The 23,622-nt window shown below is 48.2% G+C and overlaps 1 protein-coding gene across 1 annotated transcript in view; it reads left to right on the forward strand.

The window, feature by feature from the left end:
• POU2F3 (POU class 2 homeobox 3) overlaps positions 1–23,622 on the forward strand; it is a 71,445-nt gene that overhangs the window by 42,810 nt on the left and 5,013 nt on the right. Inside the window, exons 4-10 of the mRNA XM_012644899.1 lie at positions 10,469–10,612; positions 11,560–11,662; positions 14,275–14,357; positions 16,589–16,771; positions 17,189–17,330; positions 18,967–19,103; positions 20,544–20,705. Of these exons, the coding sequence (XP_012500353.1) occupies positions 10,469–10,612; positions 11,560–11,662; positions 14,275–14,357; positions 16,589–16,771; positions 17,189–17,330; positions 18,967–19,103; positions 20,544–20,705 (954 nt within the window). The remainder of the gene's footprint in view (positions 1–10,468; positions 10,613–11,559; positions 11,663–14,274; positions 14,358–16,588; positions 16,772–17,188; positions 17,331–18,966; positions 19,104–20,543; positions 20,706–23,622) is intronic.

Genomic DNA, 23,622 nt, shown 5'->3' on the forward strand with positions numbered 1-23,622 from the left:
TCTTTCTATTTTTTTTAATAGAGACAGGGTCTTTCTCTTGCTCAGGCTGGTCTTAAACTCCTGAGCTCAAATGATCCACCCGCCTCAGCCTCCCAGAGTGCTAGGGTTACAGGCGTGAGCCACTGCGCCCGGCGCCTGAATAGGTTATATAGACATTTAGCCCTAACCCTTGAGACCTGGACAAGTGTCAGATCTTATTTCCCTTTTGTAAGTAGGCAAACTGAGATATACCATTAGAGAGTCCCTTGGCTCAAATTCACTTGGCCTTTTGGTAACAAGTTTGGTAGCTGCAGCCCAGCCTTAGAGAGTTTAGCTTAAACTGTCAATTGTGTGTCAACCATTGTGCCTGGAGCCCCAGGCTAATAAGGGTGCTAGGATAGTCATGTACTCAAGAAAAATTAAACCAAAGGGCAAACCCAATGTTAAAGAGAGCTTCACAGCAGTGCAACACTGCCTCATTTATCCGAAGAACCATCAGGTTCACCTATTTAGAACCCAGCTGAGAGTAAGAAGGAAGCAAACAAGACCTCAAGCCAGGCTCTTTCCCAGAGCCTTAAATTTTTATTTTGGAGACAGTGTTGCATTGAGCTTAATGATCTGATCTGGTTTTTCCAGCCCTTAGCAAATAAAAGCTGCAAATTTGAGCTAGAATAGGGGCTGCTAGAAGCAAGCATACTAACAAAAGCAGAGAAAAACCTGATGGTGAGAAAGGAGGTTAAAAAATCCTGGAAAAATCAGAGCTCAGAGCTGTGAAAAAGAGTAGTCTGGGGCCATATAGTGCACACAGCAACAGAGGTCAAACACTTCAGTATCCCCAAGGGCATGGTTGCTTTTAAAAGGCGTTTGAAATTATAACTCTGAGTCATTGACTAAATTATCTTTCAGGTACTCTTTAAAGGAAAATAGGGATGTATATAATACCTTTCAGCAAGATCTTTATTCAGAAAGAAACCAATAAATATCTATCCAAAACTGAGATAAAAGGCTTTGGAGTTTCCAGGGATAGATTTCAGTGACTTTGAAAATCCACTTATTTGGGAAGGCTGCTCAGAAAATCCTAGGCATTTGACAGGCATGCTGAATTTTAAATCGATGTCTTGGGTTCAAATCACAGGTCTCTTGCTGGCCAGCTACGTCCCTTGGACACATTTCTTGCCTTTCATGAACCGGCATTATCTGCCTTTTCAATCTCATGGCAGCATTCTGATAATCAGTGGAAGTGACGTGTTCGAAAGTGTTCGAAAGTCCCTCTCCTCAAACCACTTGTTCTTGTTCTTCTGATGAGGCCTCGAGGACAAGTGCCGAGCTTTCGGGAGCAAAAGTTCTTTTTCGTCATTCCCATAATTAAAAGCTCTTCATCTAGAATTTTTTTAAAAACGTGCTTTGTAAACTATAGAACATCATGGAAATTTATAAGTGAAGCCTGTGGGCCACCTCCCAGGTGTTGCCTCCTGGGAGACAGTGACACAGGTGTGGTGAGATGAGAAGATGGATTCCCAGTTGTTGCTTTAAATATATGTGTGTATTATATACACATATATGCATATTTGCGTGTGTGTGCATTATATACACATATATGCATATTTGCGTATATGTCTGTTTATTTAAATGACGTGCCTTTAAATGTCTCAAGACATCCTTTTCACTAGGCCAAAGAGGAAATTCTACAACTATAACACCTTGTAAATTATAGTGTTTTATATAGATAGGTAAAATTGTGAATGCTTACTGATTTTAATCTTAATTTATTTCTAATTTAAAATTAATAATTAGCTTTTAAAAATCAAACATTGCAGAAATATTTGGCTTAGAAAGGGACAGTCTTCTGGAACCCCAAATGTTCTCCACTCCATCTGCAATTAGCAGTTTGGCTTAGGGGCCTTCAAATTATTTTCTGTGCCGGTTCTTTTAGTCCTGCAGGCATTCAACAGAGAATTCCCAAAATAAACAGTCTTTTGTTGTGAAAAATAAACCTTTAGGGGTGGAAATACGTTTTAGATCCTACAAGCTCTGCATTCTGTCTCCTGCACTCCGTTCCTGCTGCTGCAGCAGCATGTCCTTGTGAGATCTTACTCAGGCTATCACAATGAATAGTTTTGCTTACATCTGTCCTCTCTTCAAATCCATATTCCACACAGCTGTTAGGGTCATTAAACTAAAACTAAAATCTCACCACACCACTCCCCTTGGCTCTAGTTACACCTTGTCCTCAGGTCCATTCTGAACTCCTTTGCACACCGCACACGTCCTCCCTCCTCGGCCCCTGCCCACGTGATGGTGCTTCTCCCTGCCACACACACCAACAGTCCCGAATGGCTCGCACCTCCGGAACAGGAAGCACTGTCTCTCACTCTGTGACTTGAGCAAGCTGCTTCTGCTTCCTGGGATGCCTTTCTTTGCTTTTTCTGCCTGGCGAACTCTTCATGCTCCTCCCTGACAACTTGAATCGCAACCTTCCCCGTGCCACCCCGTACCTCCTTCTGATCGTTAGAAGTATCGTGCTGTAGGTGACTTTTTGACTCGCACGGTCCCCTAATTAGTCTGGGAACTCCCTATTCATCTTTGTGTCCCTGGCGCCTCTTGGTATACCATAGATACTTAACAAATGTTGAACTAAATCGAATTGAGAGGGGGACCTTTATGGGGCAGGAAACCTGTGTTTAATGCATGCCACGCAGAAGACGTCCACTCCACTGCTGTTGGAGCAGACCGAGGGGTGCCTCACTTTATCTGGGGTGCCACAAGAATACAAGAGACAAGGGCCTCCCCTCTCCTGGAAGACTACTCTAAAGGACAAAAATCACCATAGAAAACCGTCTGCTTCATTTGTCCAATGCTGAGACTCACAGGGGCAAGCTTCCAAGTCACAGGCTCACCCAGAAAATGCCAACGAGAATCCCATTCAGAGCTGTTGAAACTTCACTTTCAATAACTATTTAGGCCACAAATACATGTAAAGGTTCCAGGCTACGCTTGAGGAGGTGTTTGCCCCAACTGTGTATCGTACACAAAAACAATACAGTACACAGACGAGGCAGGAGTCAACACGCATCTTAATAGCTTCCAGGAGTCCAGAAATTCTGTGTGGGACACCCCGTGGAGCTGCCGCACAGCGTGGCACGGGCAGAAGGGAGGGGTCTGGAGGCCAAAGATCCAAGTAGACAGGCTCTCCTCTGCCTAGCTGTGTGACATTGGGAACGTTGCTTAAGTTCTCCGAGCCTGGGTTCCCACCTCTATAAAAATGGTTTGGTAAGATTACTTCCCTCCCTACATTGTCATGAAGAATAAATGACGGTACATTTGAAAGTGCTTTTTAATCTCTAAAGTGGTTTTTTTTTTTCTTTTTGAGACAGAGTCTCACTCTGTCACTTGGGATAGAGTGTGCTGACATCATCATAGCTCACAGCAACCTCAAACTCCTGGGCTCAAGTGATCCTCCTCCCTCAGCCTCCTGAGTAGCTGGGATTACAGGCATGCGCCACCACACCCACCTAATTTTTTTATTTTTAGTAAAGACGGGGTTTTGCTGTTGCTCAGGCTGGTCTCGCACTCCTGAGCTCAAGCGATCCTCCCGCCTCAGCCTCCCAGAGTGCTAGGATTGCAGACGTGAGCCACGGCACTCCACCCTCTAAAGTTCTTTAAATAATACTTTTTCTTTTTCTTGACCTTAATGCTCATGAAAGTCATGTGTATAGTGCTTCACAACCACAAGTTGGTGCTGCACTCGTGTGTGTGTATCCAGAAGAGCCAGGGCACCTGTACTTCCTTTTATTGACTTCATTTGGAGCCCCATAGTAAAATACACACTGAAATGGAGATTTCATGGCATACATGAGCCTTCTCTTTCTGCTCTTCACCTTCAAAACAGCAAGTATCAACCCCCTGCAGTCAATCTGCATACGTGAGAGTTAAGGAAATACAGAATGCTGGCTCCAAGGCCAACTGCGTTGTTTCCCTATCAAGCACATGTGTGCTTTATCTGTATTCAAACCTTACCCTGCAAAGTAACTGAGAACTCTGAGTGGGGACCTTTCTTTTGACTGAGACTAAATCTCATTAGGGCAACAGGCTTAGGTAACTACTACTGAGTTCCTACAGGAGCCAGAGTAGGCAACGACATCAGAGTGGTAGAAATAGACGATAGAGCCATGCCACAGTGCAGTGGAACCGAATATGGGATGGGAAATCAGGAGACCTCTCCTAATCAGTCCCTGGCTTGGTCTCCAGCCCCAGCTTGACTGCAACTCTAGCTGTGTTTCCCTGAGCAAGTTACTCTCCCTCTCCAGGATTCGGGAGTCATATCTGTAAAATGAGCCAGGTGATGTCTACATTTCCTTCCTGTTCCAATGGAGAAGGAAGGGAATCAACACTTTTTTGAATATCTGCTATCCACCTGGCACTACCTACACCGAGCTACCGTGAAGAGTCTATAATTGCATGACCTCGTCACACATAGTGAGTCAGGAGCATGTAGAAGAGCTATGGAGTCAGACAGACTTAGATAGAATCTCAGCTCTATTATTTACCAGCAATGTGACTCTAAGCAAGTTTCTTAACATCCCTAAGCCTCAGTCTTTTCATCTGTAAAATGGGTCTAGTAATATAATAAGCATAGTTAAATGCTTATAAGTCTACTCCCACTCTCTCTTTTATACATTATAAATGTCTTAAGTAGATTCCACCCGGGCTTATTTCTCTTTTGTAGAGGAATAATCTAGGCCTAGAGAGATGAGTTAAGTAACTTAATATTAGATCATGCAACTAATTAGAGGCAGGGATGGGACCCAAAGTCAGGCCTCCTGATTGATTCTGAACCTTGTGCTTATTTCCTGGATGTCTTTTTTATCATCCCCTGCTGGGGACAGCAAAGTCATATGTAAAAGAACCTGTGTGATGATGAACTGCATTCACACACTAGACACTTCCCGAGAACAGCCACTGAGCTTGGAAACAGTCCTCAGAGTTTGATGCTCAGCAAGTCACTCCACCCACCCCCTCCTCCTGCCATTTCACTCATTTGGGTGCAAAACAGCCCTCTGTGTGGGCAAATCAAAAGTTCTGTGTGATACTTCTCCCTGTCCAAAGAACCGGAGAGGGTAGCTCTGTCCTCTTGTCTGCCAGGTATGCCACCAGGAGAACCAGAAGACTGGCTCCAAGGGGATCAGGGTCAAAGAAAACTCCCACTGATGCAGCTCCCCACTGAGGGGGAGGACGTTGCAGATGTCTCAGGAGGGCCCTGCCACAGTGCACTGGTTAAAATAGTTCAAGTCCTGGGCACCATGAAACATTTGTGACAGTGAGTCTGCCATGAGGGCACAGCCCCTCCCAGCATTTTAAACCCTGAGTTCAGGACTTATATCCCAGAGGGAGAAGAAAATTTTCATGGGTTTATAATGAAGGGGTTTTTCACACATGTGTCAGCACTAGCGATGCTATGCCCTAAGAACTGAAGCCAAAGCGTTAAACGACATGACTGATAAGCTTGTTGCATTTCCAGAGCAGATGCAACCAGGAAAAACAAGGATGTCTCTTTGGAAAGCTGCTTTTCAGGGGGAGCAATTCCAAGTGGCTCCAGCCTCCTAAGGAGCCATGAGTGTCCCCTCTTCCAACCCTCCTTTGCATGGAAGTTTGATGCTGTCAGGGTGATGGTCCCAAGGTACATGGGCAAAGGCACATCTGTGCTGGTCTATCATAGGTTGGACTAGAGACCGGGGACTAGATGAGGTCATCTCCCGAGGCACTTCTCAGAGGCATCCGAGGAGGCGGGAGCCTTGAGCTCTTAAGGAATAGCCAGGAGCCCTGGACAGAGGACAGTCCCCCAAGCAAAATCACAGCCAACATCTCTTGGGATACTTTCAGCCCTCAGCCCTCTTCACCTGGGATGAGTTCCCTGCCTGCCCCATACCACCACTTGGAATATATTTTTAGAATGTTTTCATGAAGAATGCATCTGCCAATCCTGTATAGATCAGTTACAAAACAGAAACTCTTCCTCACTGCTAGGGAGAAGAGTTGAAGCCGGGGGAGAAAGAAAAAAAAAAAATCTTGCCTGTAATTGAAGGCAGGTTGGGAGATGTTCACGCTTTGAAACGCTCCTTCTTGTGAAATGTTTATGAAACACTTTCCACAAACGAGTTATGCAACTGGGACAACAGCTTTGATCATTTTCATCACCAGTGATATATTCATTAGTGTTGGACTGTTTTCCCCTAGAGGGGACCATGTGAAAATGTCATGGGGAGGGGGCTAAAGATGAGTACCCCAGCCCCACCATGACCCCAAAACAGATGGTCAGTAAGGTCCAAGTGTACGCCAGGCCAGAACACCACATTTTCTATTATCTGTGGTCTATTCTCCCACCCCTGGGGCATTTGTAGTATTTTTTGGTAGAGAGAGCACCAGGGGAGGGTCAGGAGAACATTCTTTTGTCAGAGTTTTGCCAGTGTCTTGCTGTATAACTTTATAACTGTCTCTGAAGCTCTCTGGGCTTCTGTCCTCACACCTCCTGGCTGGGAGGTAAAGCCAAGAAAGGATGTACAAAGGGCTTCCACCTCCTCAAAAAGGGCTCTCTCCTTCCAGAATGAGGCTGCTGCTTTCTAAAGTAGGTAATGTCAGAGAGTTCACTGGGATTAGAAAAGATAATTACCCGTGATACATTTTTACCTCCCTGGTCACTGCCCAAGACTCAGTCTAATACCTTTGCACAGCACAGTGGGTGGAGAAAATCCTAAACTAACAAACCTTGTCCAGTAGGTGGGCAGGATGTCCAATGGCTGTGACAAGGCAGAGCACTGTGGTGGCCCGTGTCCCCAGGGATTAGTCCATCCCAAATAAAGTCTGGAGAAAATTCCACTTGCGTGAGAAGACCTGCCAGAGAAACCCTGGGGATGATCTTCATGATTCCAGGCAGGCTGGGGTTTGGTTTGGGTTTTCACAAGTACGGGGGAAATTGGGTCTTTGTCCAATTTGCCTCCGGTTCTCACATTAGAAGTCAATTCGAGATCCAACAGAAGTCTCTCTATCTCATCTCCTAGATCCACAGCCAACACCCAGTTGCCTGGAAAGCTTCCAGCCTTTTCCCTTCGACTGCGGGGAAAGGGACTTTTTGGATTTGGGAGGACTTTATATCTTAATTTCTCAGTTTCTGAGCCTCCAAGAGTATCAAAGAAGTCTGCTGGAGGCCTTAGGGGTTGTCAGTGTGTCTTTCCTCCTTCCTGTCTAGCTCGGCTCTTTCTGAGACCACGGACCCAAGCTGAGATTTTTAGAACTTATCATTGAGAAAGAAGTCTCCTTTCCTGTCTTTCAATTTGGTTTGTTTAGGATTGTCTTCTTTTGGGGTTACTGTCAGTCCCTCACACCCAGGGGTGATGAATTATGAAAAATGAAAGAGTAAAAGGTTGGTGAAGCAAAAACAAACAGACAGACAATCGGAAGAATAATACATAGAGTCATTAGAAAGCCCCGGACTAGCACCCAAAGGACTTTTCTGCTATCAGGCACTTCATGTTCACAAGTGGGGGGTCTCGAGTGCCCCCAAAAGAATTTGGAGGGCAATTGATCCAGGAAGCAGATGAAAGGGTGAGTTTTCTTTTATGATGACGCTGGTTTCTGAAATTAAGTGTTGCAGGAAGACCTGGCACGGATTCTAACAGATAGCAGCCAGGTTGGAGGCAAAGCGCATGTTTTCGAACTCTGTCATAGCTGCGTCTCCTTATCTCTCCACTGCGCATAATGAGTCTATAAAGGAGCCCTGCCACTTGCCTCTGAGCTGGAGCGGGGCCAAGCTGCCGGAGGTGGTTGCACCAGCCAGTTTTCCGTGTTCTCCCTCTGTCCCCCTTCCTCCACCCTGCCGCCCATCCCCTCTCGGGGATGGTGCATGCCTGGGGGGCAGGAGAGGGACAGAGAAGGGGGACAAGTGGGGTCGGGAAGGCTGTCCAGAAAGGCTGTGCTTAAGTAAATCCTCCTCTCAGAGCAAACCTTAAAGTTGTGGTGGTTTTGAAATATATTTATTATCTGTTTCTACTTTTTAAAAACCTACTAACAAATGTATCCCTGGAATCTAGGAAGCGGAATCTAGGAAGTGGAAACTCTGATTTCTGGGGCAGAGCTAGGATACCAGGGCTGCTTAGAGGTATTAAGCGTGAAAGGCGGAGCCAAAGGGCCTAGGTGAGGAAAGGGGGCTCTCTGGGACCACTCCCAGGTGGTCATGCCTTCGCTCTCTGCCCCTGAGTGCGACTTCCCATCTCCCTCCTTTTCTCCTCTTTGCTTCCAAGGCTACAGAATAGTCTCTTTGAGTGAGAAGAATGATTTGTAAAGACTGTTTCCTAAAGGAACCATCTTCTTACCAATTTCTGTGCAACAGGGCTGCTTGGTGCTATGTAGGTCTGCTTCACCTAACAGCGCTGCAGCAACCTGGACGGGCCAAATGCACTAGGGAACTGGAATTCATAATTCCATTTTAGGACTAACCGGGAGAAAACCCACGTAGTGTCATACAGCAGATGGGGAAACTGAGTCCCACAGAGGCTGAGTGATTGTTTAAGACACATAGTAAGTTAGAGTCGGAGTTAGACTAGAAACAAGGTCAGCATAGCTTCCTGTTCAATGCTTTCCTTCCTGTACCTCATTGGAGGCTGCGGAGAGAGAAGATTTTTTTTTTTTTTAATATATTTTTTTAAATCATAGAGACAGGGTCTTGCTCTTGCTCAGGCTGGTCTTGAACTCCTAAACTCAAGCAATCCTCCCATCTCAGCCTCCATCTCAGCCACCGCGCCCAGCCTAGAGAGAGAGGTTTTGTTTATTGTCTTTTATTCGGTTAACATTCACTGGGTTCCTGCTATGTGCAAGGCACACATCCTAAATATCAGCTCCCTCCTCTCTAACGTCACTCAACAGGATCTTCCTAACTGTCCGACCAAAAGAAATTCTTCTTTAATGATCCAAATCACTGTTTTTTCCATAGGGATTAAGCACAAAGATAGCTGTTAATCTCAACTTTTGACTCAGGTTGAACTAATACAGACAGGAGAGACTGCAGGATGTCAGTGACATTCCCAGTGTAGGTCAAGCAAGCTGTTTAAACTAGCATGTCTATGGCCATGAGTTTCCACCTGGGCAGAAAACAACCAGATGTCCTAATCAGAGGGACTCACCAATGCCTTTTATAAGGTGTGGTCTAGATCCTGTGCTCCTTGCCAGATTATATGAACTCATAGTCACTTGGCTTTTCCTCCCAATGGACTTCCTACAAAGCTGCAAGAGGGTAGTCATCCTAGGGGTGGAATGAGGGGTGGGCACAGGTCGTACTTCCTGCCCTGCCCTTGGACACCTGGGAAGCCCACGAGGAGGTGGTTTGTGCTATCACTGAAGGGTGTTAGAGGCTGGAGAGAGTTTGGAAACCACCAAACTCTCAGGCCCCTCAGGCTGCAACTACAGCATTGATTGTGAGGGAGACATGTCCTCACCTGTAGGAAGACAGGCAAAGACTGTCACCAAAGCCACACAGGCAAAGAAGGCCAGCTGCAGAGGCAGTCTGGCACAGAAGATGGAGAGGTATGGGAATAAGGGCGTGGGGAGGGAAAGGTGGTCCTCCAGCTCAGTGCTTCCCAGACTTCAGGGCTTCACAAAGGGGATTCCATGCAGGAAAGTGAAAAACAGAATCTGGGGGGAATCAGTAAAGGGTTGTTAACTTTTTACTCTGCGACGGAGGGAGTTTTTAAAACATGCTTTAGGATCACCATCATTTCCTAAAGGAAATTCTAACATCTTTTCCTCTTAAGAAAAAAAGAACATCATCTTAGAATTTCCAAGAACTTAATCCATTAAGTTTTTTCTTTTTTTTTGAGACAGAGTCTCACTCTGTCACCCAGGATAGAGTGCCGTGGCATCAACCTAGCTCACAGCAACCTCAGACTCTGGGCTCAAGGGATCCTCCTGTTTCAGCTTCCCGAGTAGCTGAGACTACAGGCGCACCACCTTGCTTAGCTAATTTTTTCTATTTTTAGTAGAGACAGGGTCTCGCTTTTGCTCAAGCTGCTCTCGAACTCCTGACCTCAAGTGATCCTCCTGCCTCAGCCTCCCAGATTGCTAGGATTACAGGCATGAGCCACCGTGCCCAGCTCATTAAGCTTTATTTTCAAAAGCTTCTATCCACATTTTTCTCATTCCAATGAGGAAAACAAAAACCATACTAGGTGCCAGCACAGGACCCAGAGTGGTGTTTGGGACCATCAGTCTAAGTGGGCTCCCCACATTGCAGAAGGGCACTCCGTGGTGCCGCTCACGTGTGTTTCTGACCAGCTGCCCTGGCCCAAAGGGCCCGCACAGACAGGAGAGTTGAGCTGCAGCCCAGTCGGTACTGGGCTAGCTCTTTCCTCTCCTGGCCTGTCATTTACCTCCTGCCCTGATCTTCGCTGCTTCCATTTCTGTCTGCCTGGAATTGACACTCTCCTCCTGCCTCCACTTGCAGATTAAAACAGAGGACCTCAGTGACTCCCTGCAGCAGACCCTCTCCCATCGACCATGCCACCTGAGTCAAGGACCCACCATGATATCCGGAAACCAAATGTCTGGGGTAAATGCCAGCCCATGTCAAAGAACTCTGATATTCTCAGTGGGCTTGTGAATTTAATTCAGTCTCTCTGCGAAATGCTAGACCTCCACACTTGGCACTCTGTGAACTCATATTGGTCTAAAGAACTCCCTGCAGGCAATATGGGAAAGAGATTTGTCCTGAGACAGTAAGTAACAGCAAAGGCCCGAGAGGGCGATCACGTGGCGAGCCCTCTTCTGGGGAAGAAAGAGCCACCCCTTCTCCGGAAATACTTAAGACTAGAATGCACATCCGTTCCTTCAGTTCTTCATTCAGCAAGGTTTACCGAGTCTCCTCTGTGTGCACAGACCTGAGCTCAGCCCCACAGGGGTGCAGAGCTCTGGGCGCCTGGATCATGGAAGACTCCCAGATCCCCCAAGCGTTGGGATTATTATTCCCATGTCCTAGGCTGGTGGAAGAAACCTGGGGCAGATGGACTTTCTGTTTCACCAAATTGGTTTTATTAAGAAGTAATAGTTTACCCCATCCTCCAACTCCCACCCCAATACCCTCCAGGAAAGATTCAGGCATAGGAAGTGGCCAAGGCATGGCTTTTAGCATAATCAAGTGGCGTGAAATTGAAAAGAAACATTGGACAACTGAGATTGCATGTCATTTCTAGGATAAACCTTTGAAAGATAGGAAATACCCAGTCTCTGCCCTCAGGGCATTTACAGTCTGGTTCGGAGACAAGACTAACACATACAAAAATTAAATCATAAGGCAAGGGTTAAGTAACAGTATGTTGCAAGGACGGCTTCGCTGAGTGCAGAAGTTGTAACAACACCAGCATTGATGGAGTAGCTACTATATGCCAGACGCTGGGAATACACAGTGGCATAAGGCAAGGTCACTGCCCGCAAACTGTCATAGTCTGGAGACCCATGGGACAGATGGGCAGCAGGCAGATGGAGCCAGTGTCCCCAGCTTGTAAATTCTGTGATGTGTGTATATCTCCCTGTGTGTAGGACATGGCTTCCCTCCATCCGCTCCAGCAGCTCGTGCTGGTTCCTGGCCACTTACAGTCCGTATCCCAGTTCCTGCTATCTCAAACCCCGCCTGGGCAGCAAGGTAAGAACCCTGGGGTGGGCTGGGGTGGGGTGGTGGGGGAGGGGCCACACAGACCAAGTGCAGCGAAGTGCTGCTGCTGCTGCCTGCTGGGAGGGGGAGTCTACCTGCAGAGCACAGGTGAGTCGCTCACCCCTCTGGTATTTAGACCCACTTGTCCACCTCGGGGTCTGAGGAAGGGACCCCAGCAGTGCTCCTCCAGGCTCCGTCTCCTTTTCTGCTTCCCCTTCCCAGCCTCCTGCTCAATCTCATGGAGAAATGAGACGGAAGGTGTAGGAGTGGTGGAGGGCTGGGCAGTACAAGGAAGGAGAAGCACCCTGGCAAAGGCAGTGTACAAAAGTCCCAATTCCATGGAAATCTCTCTTGGACAGGGATTCAGACTTACCTCCTGGAAGCCTGGCTGTTTGGATAGAGCAGCAGTGCCACCCACAGGTCGTAAAAAAGGTTTTCAGGTTTTCTTTGACAGGGAAGTTACTTCCTGGCCAAGAGCAAACAGATGAAACAATTAATAATAATAGGTAGTATTTCTTGAGCACGATGTGCCCAGAGTTCCGCTGAGTGATTTTCTTGACATTCCTCAAAATAACCTTATGCAGTAGGTAGTCATATTATGCCTCTGGTGACCTACTAGAAAATTTCAGAACAATTTGACTAAGACCCATGCTCTTGGCCAAAACACTGTACTGCTTTTCCCACTCCCATCTCCACTAACTAGGGCTGAAAGTGATGGAGAAAGTATAAACTCTCCTCTGTTGTACAAATCCCAAGGCTTCTACTAGAAGCTTTGGAAATCCAGATTCTAAACAAAACACAACTCTGCCTTCCATCCTAGCACCTTCCAAATTGCAGTCTTTATATTTAGTTTCCAAGGCATCTCAGAATATTATTGGGATGAATGAGAACATATTTGAAGCATTAAGTGTTTATAATGTTTTGGCTAAACAACACACATCATACTCCTAGAATAGGGGCTAGAAGATAACAATTCATTCAATTTGTTTTTGGAAGACTGGCGAGTGATGTGAAAATGGCTCAAGCATATAACCAATGAGGTCAGTGTATGATGCAGGGGAAAAAATAATTCAAAATTTAGAGTCAGAAAAATTCATTGGTTAAAAAAAAAAAAAATCACTAACCGTGTGTCCTTGAGAAACTTACCTAACCTCTCTGAGCTTCCATTTCCTCCTCCATCAAAACGGAATAATAATAAAATTCTACCTCACAACATTATTGAGGGTTACTTGAAATAATGTATATGAAAAGGCTTTGTGCATTTTGAAATGCAATAAAATAATAAAATGTTAGAATTGTTATTAGTACTCAACCCTCTGAAATCCTAGTCCAGGGTTCCTTATGAGAGCTTTCTTGCCTATTATTTTAACAATGAACAATTAAGCCCCCAATTTTTTTTTTTTTTTTATCCGAGACAGAGTCTCACTCTATCACGCTGGGGTAGAGTGCAGTGGCATCATCATAGCTCACTGCAACCTCAAACTCCTGGGCTCACGTGATCCTCCTGCCTAGGCCTCCTGAGCAGCTGAGACTACAGGTGTGCACCACCACACCCAGCTAATTTTTTCTATTTTGGGTAGAGATGGGGTCTCGCTCTTGCTCAGGCTGGTCTCAGACTCCTGTCCTAAAGCAATCCTCCTGCCTCAGCCTCACAGAGTGCTAGGATTACAGGCATGAGCCACTGTGCCTGGCTAGCGCCAACTTTTTGAGACCAAAGAGCATAAATGTCAACATCAGCAGATGCTGTACATCAGTGACCCTAGAAGATCCTGGGGACAACAGAGGCCCCAACGTGCTCCTCTGTGTTGAGTGATTAGGGTAGCTCACCTCATTGTCTGCTTTGGTGGTTTGATGGCTCCACTCCTGCTGGGACAATGAGAAGTCCTGGCTGTGGCCCTCCCAAGAGGGAGGCCACTTGTCATGCCACCAACCAGGCAGAACCCTTTCTGTACAGTCTTCCTGGAGGGGAAGTAGAAGGAGGTCCCCAGACAGTGTAACAAGCAGGAACAGTCCATACCACTCATTTGGGTACCCAGAGGCTCAGTCCTTGGTCTTCCCTTCTCTCTCAGCCCTTCATTCCAAGTGTAAAATGTCCTTGTTGGCCATGAGCCTCTGGCCAATGGCTCACTGCCCTTTAGAGCTGTATGGCCCCACGTGCTTGATCTGACATCCTTGCAGATTCAACCTGGCCTTTGGAGCCCTCCCAGCTCCTACTCCCAGCTCCTACTCCTACTCCTGAGTTCTCAGCAGTCGCCCCTGTGCCCTCCCCTCCTGGGTTTCTTCAGCCCTGGCGATTGGATCCCAGCAGATCGCCTTGACCCTCCTTAGCCTTTGCTCCTCTCCAGGCAGGCGGGCAGGCGGGAGGACTGGTTTGGGGACTGCTGTTTGCATCTCTGTTTATCCCTGTGTCTGGTTCGCCTCCACCTGTGTGTGGAAATGTCTGGCAGTGCCATGGGGGCCTCTCCACGGGGCTTGAGGTGGGTTGAGGGGCTATAGGTAGCAGGGGATGGAGACAGTGATCATGGTTCCAGAGTTGTAGAGCATGTCTTTCAGATGGCCTGGATTTTATTCCTCTGTTCCTTTGTCCCTCCCCTCTCACCCAGGTCTGCAGCCAAATCTCCTCCCCTTTCCACAGCAACAAGGCAGTCTCCTCCTCCCACAGACGGGGCCTGGCCTCGCGTCCCAGGTAAACAACCGTGTTCTTCCTGTTTCCTTCAGGAATGTCTTGTCTCAACAGAGTTTGGCCCACTGGTTTTTCTCCACCCCTTTAACAGGGCACTAACCCCTCTCGGAAGAGGGAGCAGCAGTGGACTATCCCTGTTGACATAGGGGGAAAGCCAAGCTATAGCTTGGGGACACCATTTACCCAGTAACACTGGTGGGGCCAGAATTAGAACCCAGAGATCCCAGTTCGAGGCTAGCCTCCCCCATGCTGCAGATACTGAACTCCAGCCCTGAACAGGCCCTAGCATCACTCCTCTGAGAACCAGGGGACAGCTACCCTTCCAGACGTACCAGAGCCACCACCAGCTCTGCCTAGGTGCTCTCAAGCTCCAAGGGGAAGACTAGAATATCATAGGCCTGACATCCCAGACCACAAAGCCAGTGTGTCTCACCTCTGGGCCACTTTACCAGACCACCTCCTACAGGGAGCATGTGTGTGGGTCAGGTGGGCTGAGGTCTGGGGCAAGGGCTGTTTGCAGAGCACCTTTTTGCCAGGGTACATGACTTGGCAACAGAGGTATGAACTTAGCTGCCATTCCTCCCCAGATCTGGGTGACCCTGTACAGTGAATCACCTGCACAGTTGGATGAGATGACTCTGTGCAGATAGGTGTGTGGAATGGTTGGCAATGACTGCAGAGATCGTACTGTCCCTTCTCTGTCCTAAGATCCCCAGGGCTTGCTCACTAAGGGCCCTGACTTTAGAGAGGGCTGGAGAGTCCACAGAAAACACCTGGAAGGGGAGGGCGCCATCTAGTGGTTAAAAGAAATAGGGACCCGGAGTCATGAGCTTCTCTTCCACCTCCTCCTGGAGGCCCTCCCCAGAATCTCGTAATCATAGACTTAAAGCTGGAAGAGATCTTAGTACTCAAGATCAATGTTCATATCTTGTGATATTTGAGTATGGAGAAACTGGTATCAAAGAGACCATTAAAAGATGACTAAGATCATCCTGGAGGGGGTAATAAGGGATTGGTTAGGGTTGTGGCACTAAGAATAGGGGATGAATGAGGAGATGTTTTGGAAAGTTGCGTCAGTGCAATTTGGCCGCTGATTGGATGTGAGGAGGGGAGGGAGAGGGTCCGGCAGAGAACTCAATAACAAATGAATTAATGGACAGGAAGTTTCAAAGAGGACTAAAGCTTTGTCCTAAGGGTCTGGTCTATGCCACCCCCTCCCTATAAAACAAGACTAAATTTATGATGGCTTCAAACTATTCTGTTCTAAAAGACCCTTTGTTGGGGAAAAGAGTCCTTGACTTCTCTCTGGTTCTTTTACCTTCTTCATCATAAGGCTGCCTATCTGAGCAGTAAGCCTGTATGTCTTGGAAGAGAGAAGGAGTAACATTAACCCTAGTCTAGGAAAAGAATAAACCATGGAGGAGAGAAGAGGGTGAATTTAGCCCAAGTTATCCACATGGGCAATAGCCTCTGAGTCGGACACAGTGTCTGGACCCCTAGGCTTAGATTCCACTCTGTCTTTATGGAATGGTCAGTGTCTTCAAGATTGGATTCATTCCTGACCCCAGGGGGGACAACATGGTTCTAGGTTTAAGGGTACATTTCCTATGAAAATAAACTCAAGAAAGAATATCTCTTATCAACTATAAGTGAGATCAAGGTACATTTAGATAGCACAGATTAAAATACCTTTGATTAAAGATAAAACACTTTCATGGTGGTTTAGAAAATAAGATGGCACTCATAAGATTTTGAAATTTTATGGAAGCTCTACCAATGCCATGAGTTCTTGGATGTTCTCCGTTATCTTCAGTTAATGCCTGTTGGACACCTCAGTTACCTTGCTTTGTGGAAAAGAACAGACAAGGCAAACAACCTTTTCCTTGTTGGATTCTGTGATTTGTTTTTGCAATCATTGTAAACAACCCTACTCACTCCTTTTATGGTGGAAACCTGAAAGGAGGAAGTAACCTCAGAATTAAACAGTGAGTCATAGCCTAAAACCCAGAAGGGCCACCTCCCTATCCTGCACTCATACTGTTTCTACTCCAGATATTTCAGTTATTTGCTATACCTTTATAGAAACTCCAACTTCCACTTTCATATTGAAAACGTAGGACTCAAATGTATCCAGGGATCTGTCATCCTCCAAGTGGGTCTATTAGTAAAAAAAAAAAATTGGAAAATGTCGTTCAATCTGTTTGTGAATCTGCTTGGCATGTGCTCCCTATTAGGCAGTTGGCTGCCCTGGGCTGCCAGGATCCTCTTTAGAACCCCACCTGGAAGCATCCCAGCATCTCCCAGTGCCCAAGCATCTACCTAACTCTGGAGGGGCTGATGAGCCCAGAGACCTCGAGGAGCTGGAGAAGTTTGCCAAGACCTTCAAGCAGAGGCGCATTAAGCTGGGCTTCACACAGGTGTGGTTTTGGGGGAGGAGATAGAAGAAATTGAGTTGAGTGAGTAGGGAATGGGCTTCCCAAGTGCAGGTTTCAAGAGCAACCTGAGTCTCAATGTATTCGGGGCAAGATTATCGTGTCCCTTAGTTCCTTGAAGATAGGGCACAGTAGGGAAACTGAGGATGTTGCTGGTGGAGGTAAGAGGAATGAGAGTCAGGCCAGGGGACTGGCTCTCCTGAGCACATGGGCATGGTCCACCTGGAGTCTAAACCAATTCTTCATCTTAGAGGGAGAAGACTTGGAAAAAAGCTGAGGGCATGGGTGAGTGCTTGAAGGTTCTGGTTGGGGGTGTGATAGGTGCTAGAATGGTGGGGGATGTGGGCAAAGAAGAGGAAGAGGCTGTCTCTCATGTCCCTCCTTCTTGGTCCCCACGCACAGGGAGACGTAGGGCTGGCGATGGGAAAGCTGTATGGCAATGACTTCAGCCAGACTACCATCTCACGATTTGAGGCCCTCAATCTGAGCTTCAAGAACATGTGCAAGCTCAAGCCGCTGCTGGAGAAGTGGCTGAATGATGCAGGTAGGCCTTGGGGAAACGAGGATGGAAAGAGCACTGGGGGACTCCTCAGGAAAAGGCTAGTGACTTGTCTGTGTCGGGGCTCTAGGGGGTTGATACCTAACACACCTTTCTTCTCTTCCTGAGCCTGGAGCCAAGTGAGAAATAATTCACAGGAGATGGACAGGTGGAGATGAAAATGTCAGCTTTATGACCGAAAAAGCCCTTTGGAGGACGTGGCCATGAAGACTTGCGCCCATTCCAAGCCCAGCATAGACTTTAGCACAGCTCAGAGACCACGTTCGTGTCTGCAGAGCCGACACACTTACCCAAATTACTGTCTGGGAATAGGTCTAGGTCAAGGAGATAGGGCAGCGGACCCTCTGGAGTCTCACGGGGACGGGAGACCACAGGCACCACACGAGGTCTTTACTAACAATTTACTGCTAATTCCTGAGTAGGTGTTCGGTGAACGGGGGGTTGCTGCGATCCAGACTGGCAGGAAAGCCTTACAGCAGGAGTGGGCTTTGCAGGAGGATTCAGTGCAGTGTGGCTAGGGGGCAGTCCCAGAGGTCAAGGCTATAAACCAGGGACAAAGCATTTGGAATAACGCATAGATGAGTTTGGTGTTAGGATGGGGTCTTTCGACCTTGGCATTATGGATATTTGGGGGCCATATAATTCTTGTGGGAAACTGGCCTACATATTGCACGATGTTTGGCAGTGTCCCTGGTCTCTATTCACTGGCTGCCAGCAGCACCTGCCCCCAGTCGAAACACCCCAAAATGTCTCTAGACATTGTCAAATGTCCCCAGGGGCAGTGGTGGTGGTGCAGAGTCACCCCTGGTCAAGAACCACCAGCCTAGGTGGAGAGGGCGGGAGCAAGCCAGTCCCTGTGGCTGGGCTCTGTCCAGTGGATACCTGTGGGTTAGTGACTACTGTGGAGGGGGAGGGGCAGGGTGCGCAGCCGGCGGTGTGATCCCTGTGCGAGTCCCTCACACGGAAGCAGGGGAGAGGGCGAGGAAGCTCCCCCCGCAGGCTGTCCCTTAGACAACTTTCTTCAAAGCACCGAAGTGACAGAAATGATCAGAGGGTCTTAGACTGTTTGGGAAAGGGCCTTCTAGATCATTTCTAGCATGGTCCCCATCTGGTGCCTGCACCCTTCCTAAGGGATATCCCTCCTTCGGATCATACAGCCTTAGTGCCAACATTTGCGCTTACAAGAAAGTGGCTCCAACACCAACATTCTGCCACCAAGTGGCTCAGAATCGCTTTTGGCTCAGAGTCCCACCTCACCTTTTACTCGGTATTCACATCCGGGCCTGTCTGCAGAAATCAGACTCATGAGGGTTACTGGTAGGAGCCCTGCCATACCTCCGCACACCCACGCATGCCGCCGATGTCTGGGCACCCCTGAACCGTGACCACAAACACTGGAAATGCCACCGTGGGGGTCATGCAAGACCTTTGCCCAGAGCAACGAGGAGAAGCAGGATTTTCAGTCTGTTCTGGGTCCCTTTTTGGGGGTGGGGCTGCTCCTGAAAATGCCACTGCAGAGCGCACTGGGCAGGGCTGTTGGACCTCAAGTCCATGAAGGCAGGGCCTTGACCGGCCTCTCGTCCCCTTCTTGAGCCTCTTTTGCTCCTTCGCCTCCCCGCAGAGTCCTCTCCGTCAGACCCCTCGGTGAGCACGCCCAGCTCTTATCCCACCCTCAGCGAAGTGTTTGGCAGGAAGAGGAAGAAACGGACCAGCATTGAGACCAACATCCGCCTGACTCTGGAGAAGAGGTTTCAAGATGTGAGCAGCTCCTCTGGGTGGAAGCGGGTGGCAGCCCCACGCAGGTGGGCCAGTGGGGTCTGGCACAGGCCTCTGGGCACCGAGTCCTGCCCACCTCGCACTGCCCCGGGAAATGGTCAGAAAGTACATTGTCCCCACCCAGGTACCCAGATATTTGAGGGAAAGGCTGCCCTTCCTCTCAGGTTCCAGGAACTTCTTCCTTACTGACCCCTCTTGCCCTGACATCTATTTAGGGCCCATTGTTTTTCTCACTGGGAGATTTAAAGAATGGGATATGGGGTCCCAGGAGACAGGGTATCTCTGTGTCCAGTTGATAAAAAGGGAGCAAAGCCAGGGCATTGTATATAAATTATCTATTTCTACATTTTGTATTTTTCTAATTATAAATGTAATAAATGCTCATTGTAAGCAATTTGGAAAGTACAGGGAAGTAGAAAAAAATCTACCAGCAAGTGCCATCTGAATGCATTTCCTTGTATTCCTTTTTTCGTGTACATTTAAATAGTTGTGATCATATTGTACATGCACATTTTTTGAACTTGTAGCAAAGGTATATTCTCGAGCCAGCATGCGAAAGCTATGAGCCCCGTGGGAGCCGGGGGACAGAAGAGGGAGAAATAGGTGTGCTCTACACAGCTTCTAGTCAGGGTCCCTGAGGTCCCAGCCTCCACAGCCTCTGTAGACACCGTTCCTCTCTGAAGGCCCAGGTAGATCCCCCAGTGCATCTGGCTTGAGGCTTTGGTGGCCGCATCCTGCTGACAGGAAGACGGGAACTGGCTCTTCCTTCTTTTTGGGCTTCTCAGAGTGGAAAGGTTAAGGCAGAGTGCAGGAGTCAGGGGAACGGAGGCAAAACTGAAGGCTGAGCAAGAGGCGCCAGACGAGGGAGTGGCGACCTTACGTGTGTCTGGCCCACGTCCTGACGGGGCCACGTGTTTCAGCTCGCTCATTCCCCATTTTGAGGTAGGAGAGCAGGAAGAAGTGACAAGGGAGAAGAGTATCAGGTCATGAGGATGGAGCACAGAGCAGAGTGTGGGTTCTGGGAACTCTGCCTGCCCCACATAACTCATCCACAGGCTCCTCACCTCAGAACTTCCCCTGAAGGAAGAAGTTGAAGAAGACAGACAGGCTCCATTTATGAAGCTTCAACTCTGTGGCAGGCCCTGCGCGTGGCAGTATACACACATTTTTTTCATCTAATCCTTACAATAATCCTATATGGTGGACATCATTACTCTCATTTTATAGTTGATAAGACTGAGGCTCAGAGAGGTTAAGAAAGTTTCCTGAGGACATACAGTAAGTGATAAAGCCAATATTCCATGCTAGGTCTGACTCTAAAGCTTTTGATCCATTTGTTGTTTTATCCTGCTTCTTTGGAACACCATCCCCAAGTCCCGATTCCCTCCTCTTGACCACACTCTGTCCCTTCGGTCCCTGTAGAACCCCAAACCCAGCTCAGAGGAAATCTCCATGATTGCAGAGCAGTTGTCCATGGAGAAGGAGGTGGTAAGAGTCTGGTTCTGCAACCGACGCCAAAAGGAGAAGCGAATCAACTGCCCTGTGGCCACACCCATCAAATCACCTGTCTACAATTCCCGTCTGGTGAGTGACCAAGCTGTCTGCCAAGCACTGGGGGACAAGATTCTGGAGGGCAAAGAGTCTTCCCCATCCTGGGAAAGGTGGTGGTTGGGGGACAGAGGGGGCAGGGCATGCAGTAAATAAATAAACAAAGAGAAGCTGTGTATAAAATATATATGCTGTGCAGACTAGAGAAGGGCGAAGGGATAGGAAGTGATAGTGGGGAGATGCTCCTTTAAATGGGAGATCAGAGAGGACCTCCTTGATAAGGTGGCATTTGAGCGGATACCTAGAGTTGTAAAGGAATGAAATATGTGGCTACTGTCTGAGGGAAGAATGTTCCAGGTGGAGGGACCAGCAGGTGAAAATACCCAGCATGTCTGAGGAGCAGCAAGGAAGCCAGGGCAGCTGGGTCAGAGCAAGGAGAGTGGGGGGCGAGAAGCAGGAGAGGAAGCCAGGGGAGGCACAGGGACCAGACCACCCAAGGTCTTAGGGGCCACTGAAAGGACCCTGGCTTTTAGTTTAGGTAGAAGGAGAAGCCACTGGAGAGCTACAGGCAGAGAAGCCTGAACTGGTGACAGGCTGCTGTGCGAATAACCTGTGTGGAAGCAGGAGACCAACTAGGAGGCTCGTCCCAGGCTGGGAGCCATGGTGGTGAGAGGGGGAGTTGCATTCTGGGTATACTTTGACCCTGGAGCAACAAGATGTGCTCAGGTAGGGACTGTGAGAAATGAGGCAAAGAAGACTATAAAGGTTTTGGTCTGAGCAACAGGTTGGAAGGCACCGCCATGTTCTGAAATGATGAAAACTGCAGGAAGAGCAGGTTTGAAGAAAAAAGCTAAGTTGGACATGTTAAGTTGGACATGCCTACTAGGCATCCAAGAGGAAGTATCAAGGAGTTATATCTGCGACTCTGGTGTTGAGGGAAGGAGCCAGGGCTGGGAATAATTTGGAGTTCCAGGCAGACATGGAAGTTTGGGGAGCAGGAAATCTCTTCTCCATCCAGGGTGAGAAGGTACCCAGAGGATAGGGGAAGAAGGTTCCTCCTTCTCTGGGCATGATGATGGTTGAAGGTTAAAGGAGTTGGGGATAATGATGTTGTGCTTGGGTGAAAGTCAGCATTGTCAGGGTGGGACATAACTGTCTCACGAAAACTATACCACTGTTGATTCTTTCGTCCATCCACCATCTATATACTGGTCTTCGTGCTGACAGCTGGGGATACAAAGATAAACACTATTTGCTCCCCATCCCAGAGGACCTCCCTGCCTAGCAGAGGAGCAGACAAATAAATGAATGACAAACAACATGATCATCTCTCTAGGAGAACTTAGGAGCAGCAGCTAACAAACCTTGGGAGGTGGTGGTTAGGGCAGTTTTCCCCAAGGTGATAAATAATGGCTGTGCTGAGTCTAAAAGGACAAGAAGGAGTGAGAGGCGGGTAAGTGTGGGGCAGAGCTCTCACCAGGAGAAAGCATGAACACAGTGGTGTGGAGCAGAAAACGGGCGGTGCGTTCACGGGACCGCATGTGGTCCCCCGTGGAGGAATGTGGCAGGATGAGGCTAGACAGATTGGATGGGGCCCAACCAGGAAGGGATCGTGTGCAACACTGAGGAACCCAGGGTTTGGGAGAATCTCTAGAGGATTTCAAGGAGAGCATGGGCACGATCAGATTTGCTTTTGCAGATGGTCACTCTGACTGCAGCATGAAGGAGGTCTTCAGAGGCACACATGTGGTTGCAGGGAGCTCAGCCAGGACTTGACTACAGTTATCTGGTAGGGAAATAACAAGAGCGAAGCAAACCCACATGGTGAGGATGAGGGGATGGGACAGATTCATGAGATAATTAGGTCTTGGTTAATAAATTGAAAGTTGGGCGGGAGTAGGAAGAGCGATAATGAAAAGAGCATCCTCTGAGATGACGCCCAGCGTTCAGGCTGGGCCAAGTGGGGCGATGGTGGTGCCATTTATGGAGCACGCAGATGGGGAGGAGCTGGTTTGGAAGTGGGGAGAAGTGATGATATCAGTTTTCTGCGTCACTATGATGTACAGTGAGGCCTGCAGGACACCCGAGTGGGAATGTCTGGGCACCCCGGGCACCTGCATTTCGGGCCTGGAGGTCAGGAGGGAAGGCTGGGACGGGGCCGTGGACGAGGAGGCATGAGCACACAGGCAGTGGCTGAAAGCCTGGGTGAGGAGGGACTCACCCACGGAGTCTGTACGGAGGAAGCAAAGAGGAAGGAAGAGGATCAGGGAGGACACTGCAAGCAAGTAGGTGTGAGGGGTGTTGCACAGGGCTGAGCCCTACAGGAGTGCTGTGGGGACCCAGATGAAAGACACCCACATCGGAATGGGGTCCGGGAGGGCAGATGCCCTAATTTGTTTGAGAGCAGATTAGGAATTAGCAAGAGTAGCATACCATGCAGAGGGAACCGCCGTGAGAAGGCACAAAATTGTAAAACAGCATGATTTATTTGAGAATCACAAGCATTTCAGTCTGGCTGGAGCCAGGGATTTGGGATTGAAAATCAGAGAGGTTGATGAGGGCTGGATCCTGGTGGGCCAGGGATGCTAGATCTCTGAAAAGCTGGGAGGAACCATCGAACATTTCAGACTGGAGGCAACATGATATTCATTCATCATTCCTTCCTTAAATATTAATTGAGCACACACTGTATGTTTGGCACTGAGGATAGAGCGGCGTACAACATCTAGCAGGGAAAACAGATGCTAAACAAATGCTATTTGTGATGAAGGCTTCAGAGGCGGTGAGCAGGTATTTGAGGGACCTGATCTAGTCCAGGGTGTCAGGGGCTTCTCTAAAGAATGATGTTTAAACTGACACCAGGAAAATGAATGTCACCATTGACATTCGTGAGGAAAGTGTCTGAGTTGGGAGTAGGATGGGGAGACGGAGGGTGGGGAAGAATGTTCTAGGC

Source organism: Propithecus coquereli, unplaced genomic scaffold (assembly GCF_000956105.1).
Source record: "Propithecus coquereli isolate 6110/MARCELLA unplaced genomic scaffold, Pcoq_1.0 Scaffold222, whole genome shotgun sequence".
Lineage (NCBI taxonomy): Eukaryota > Metazoa > Chordata > Mammalia > Primates > Indriidae > Propithecus > Propithecus coquereli.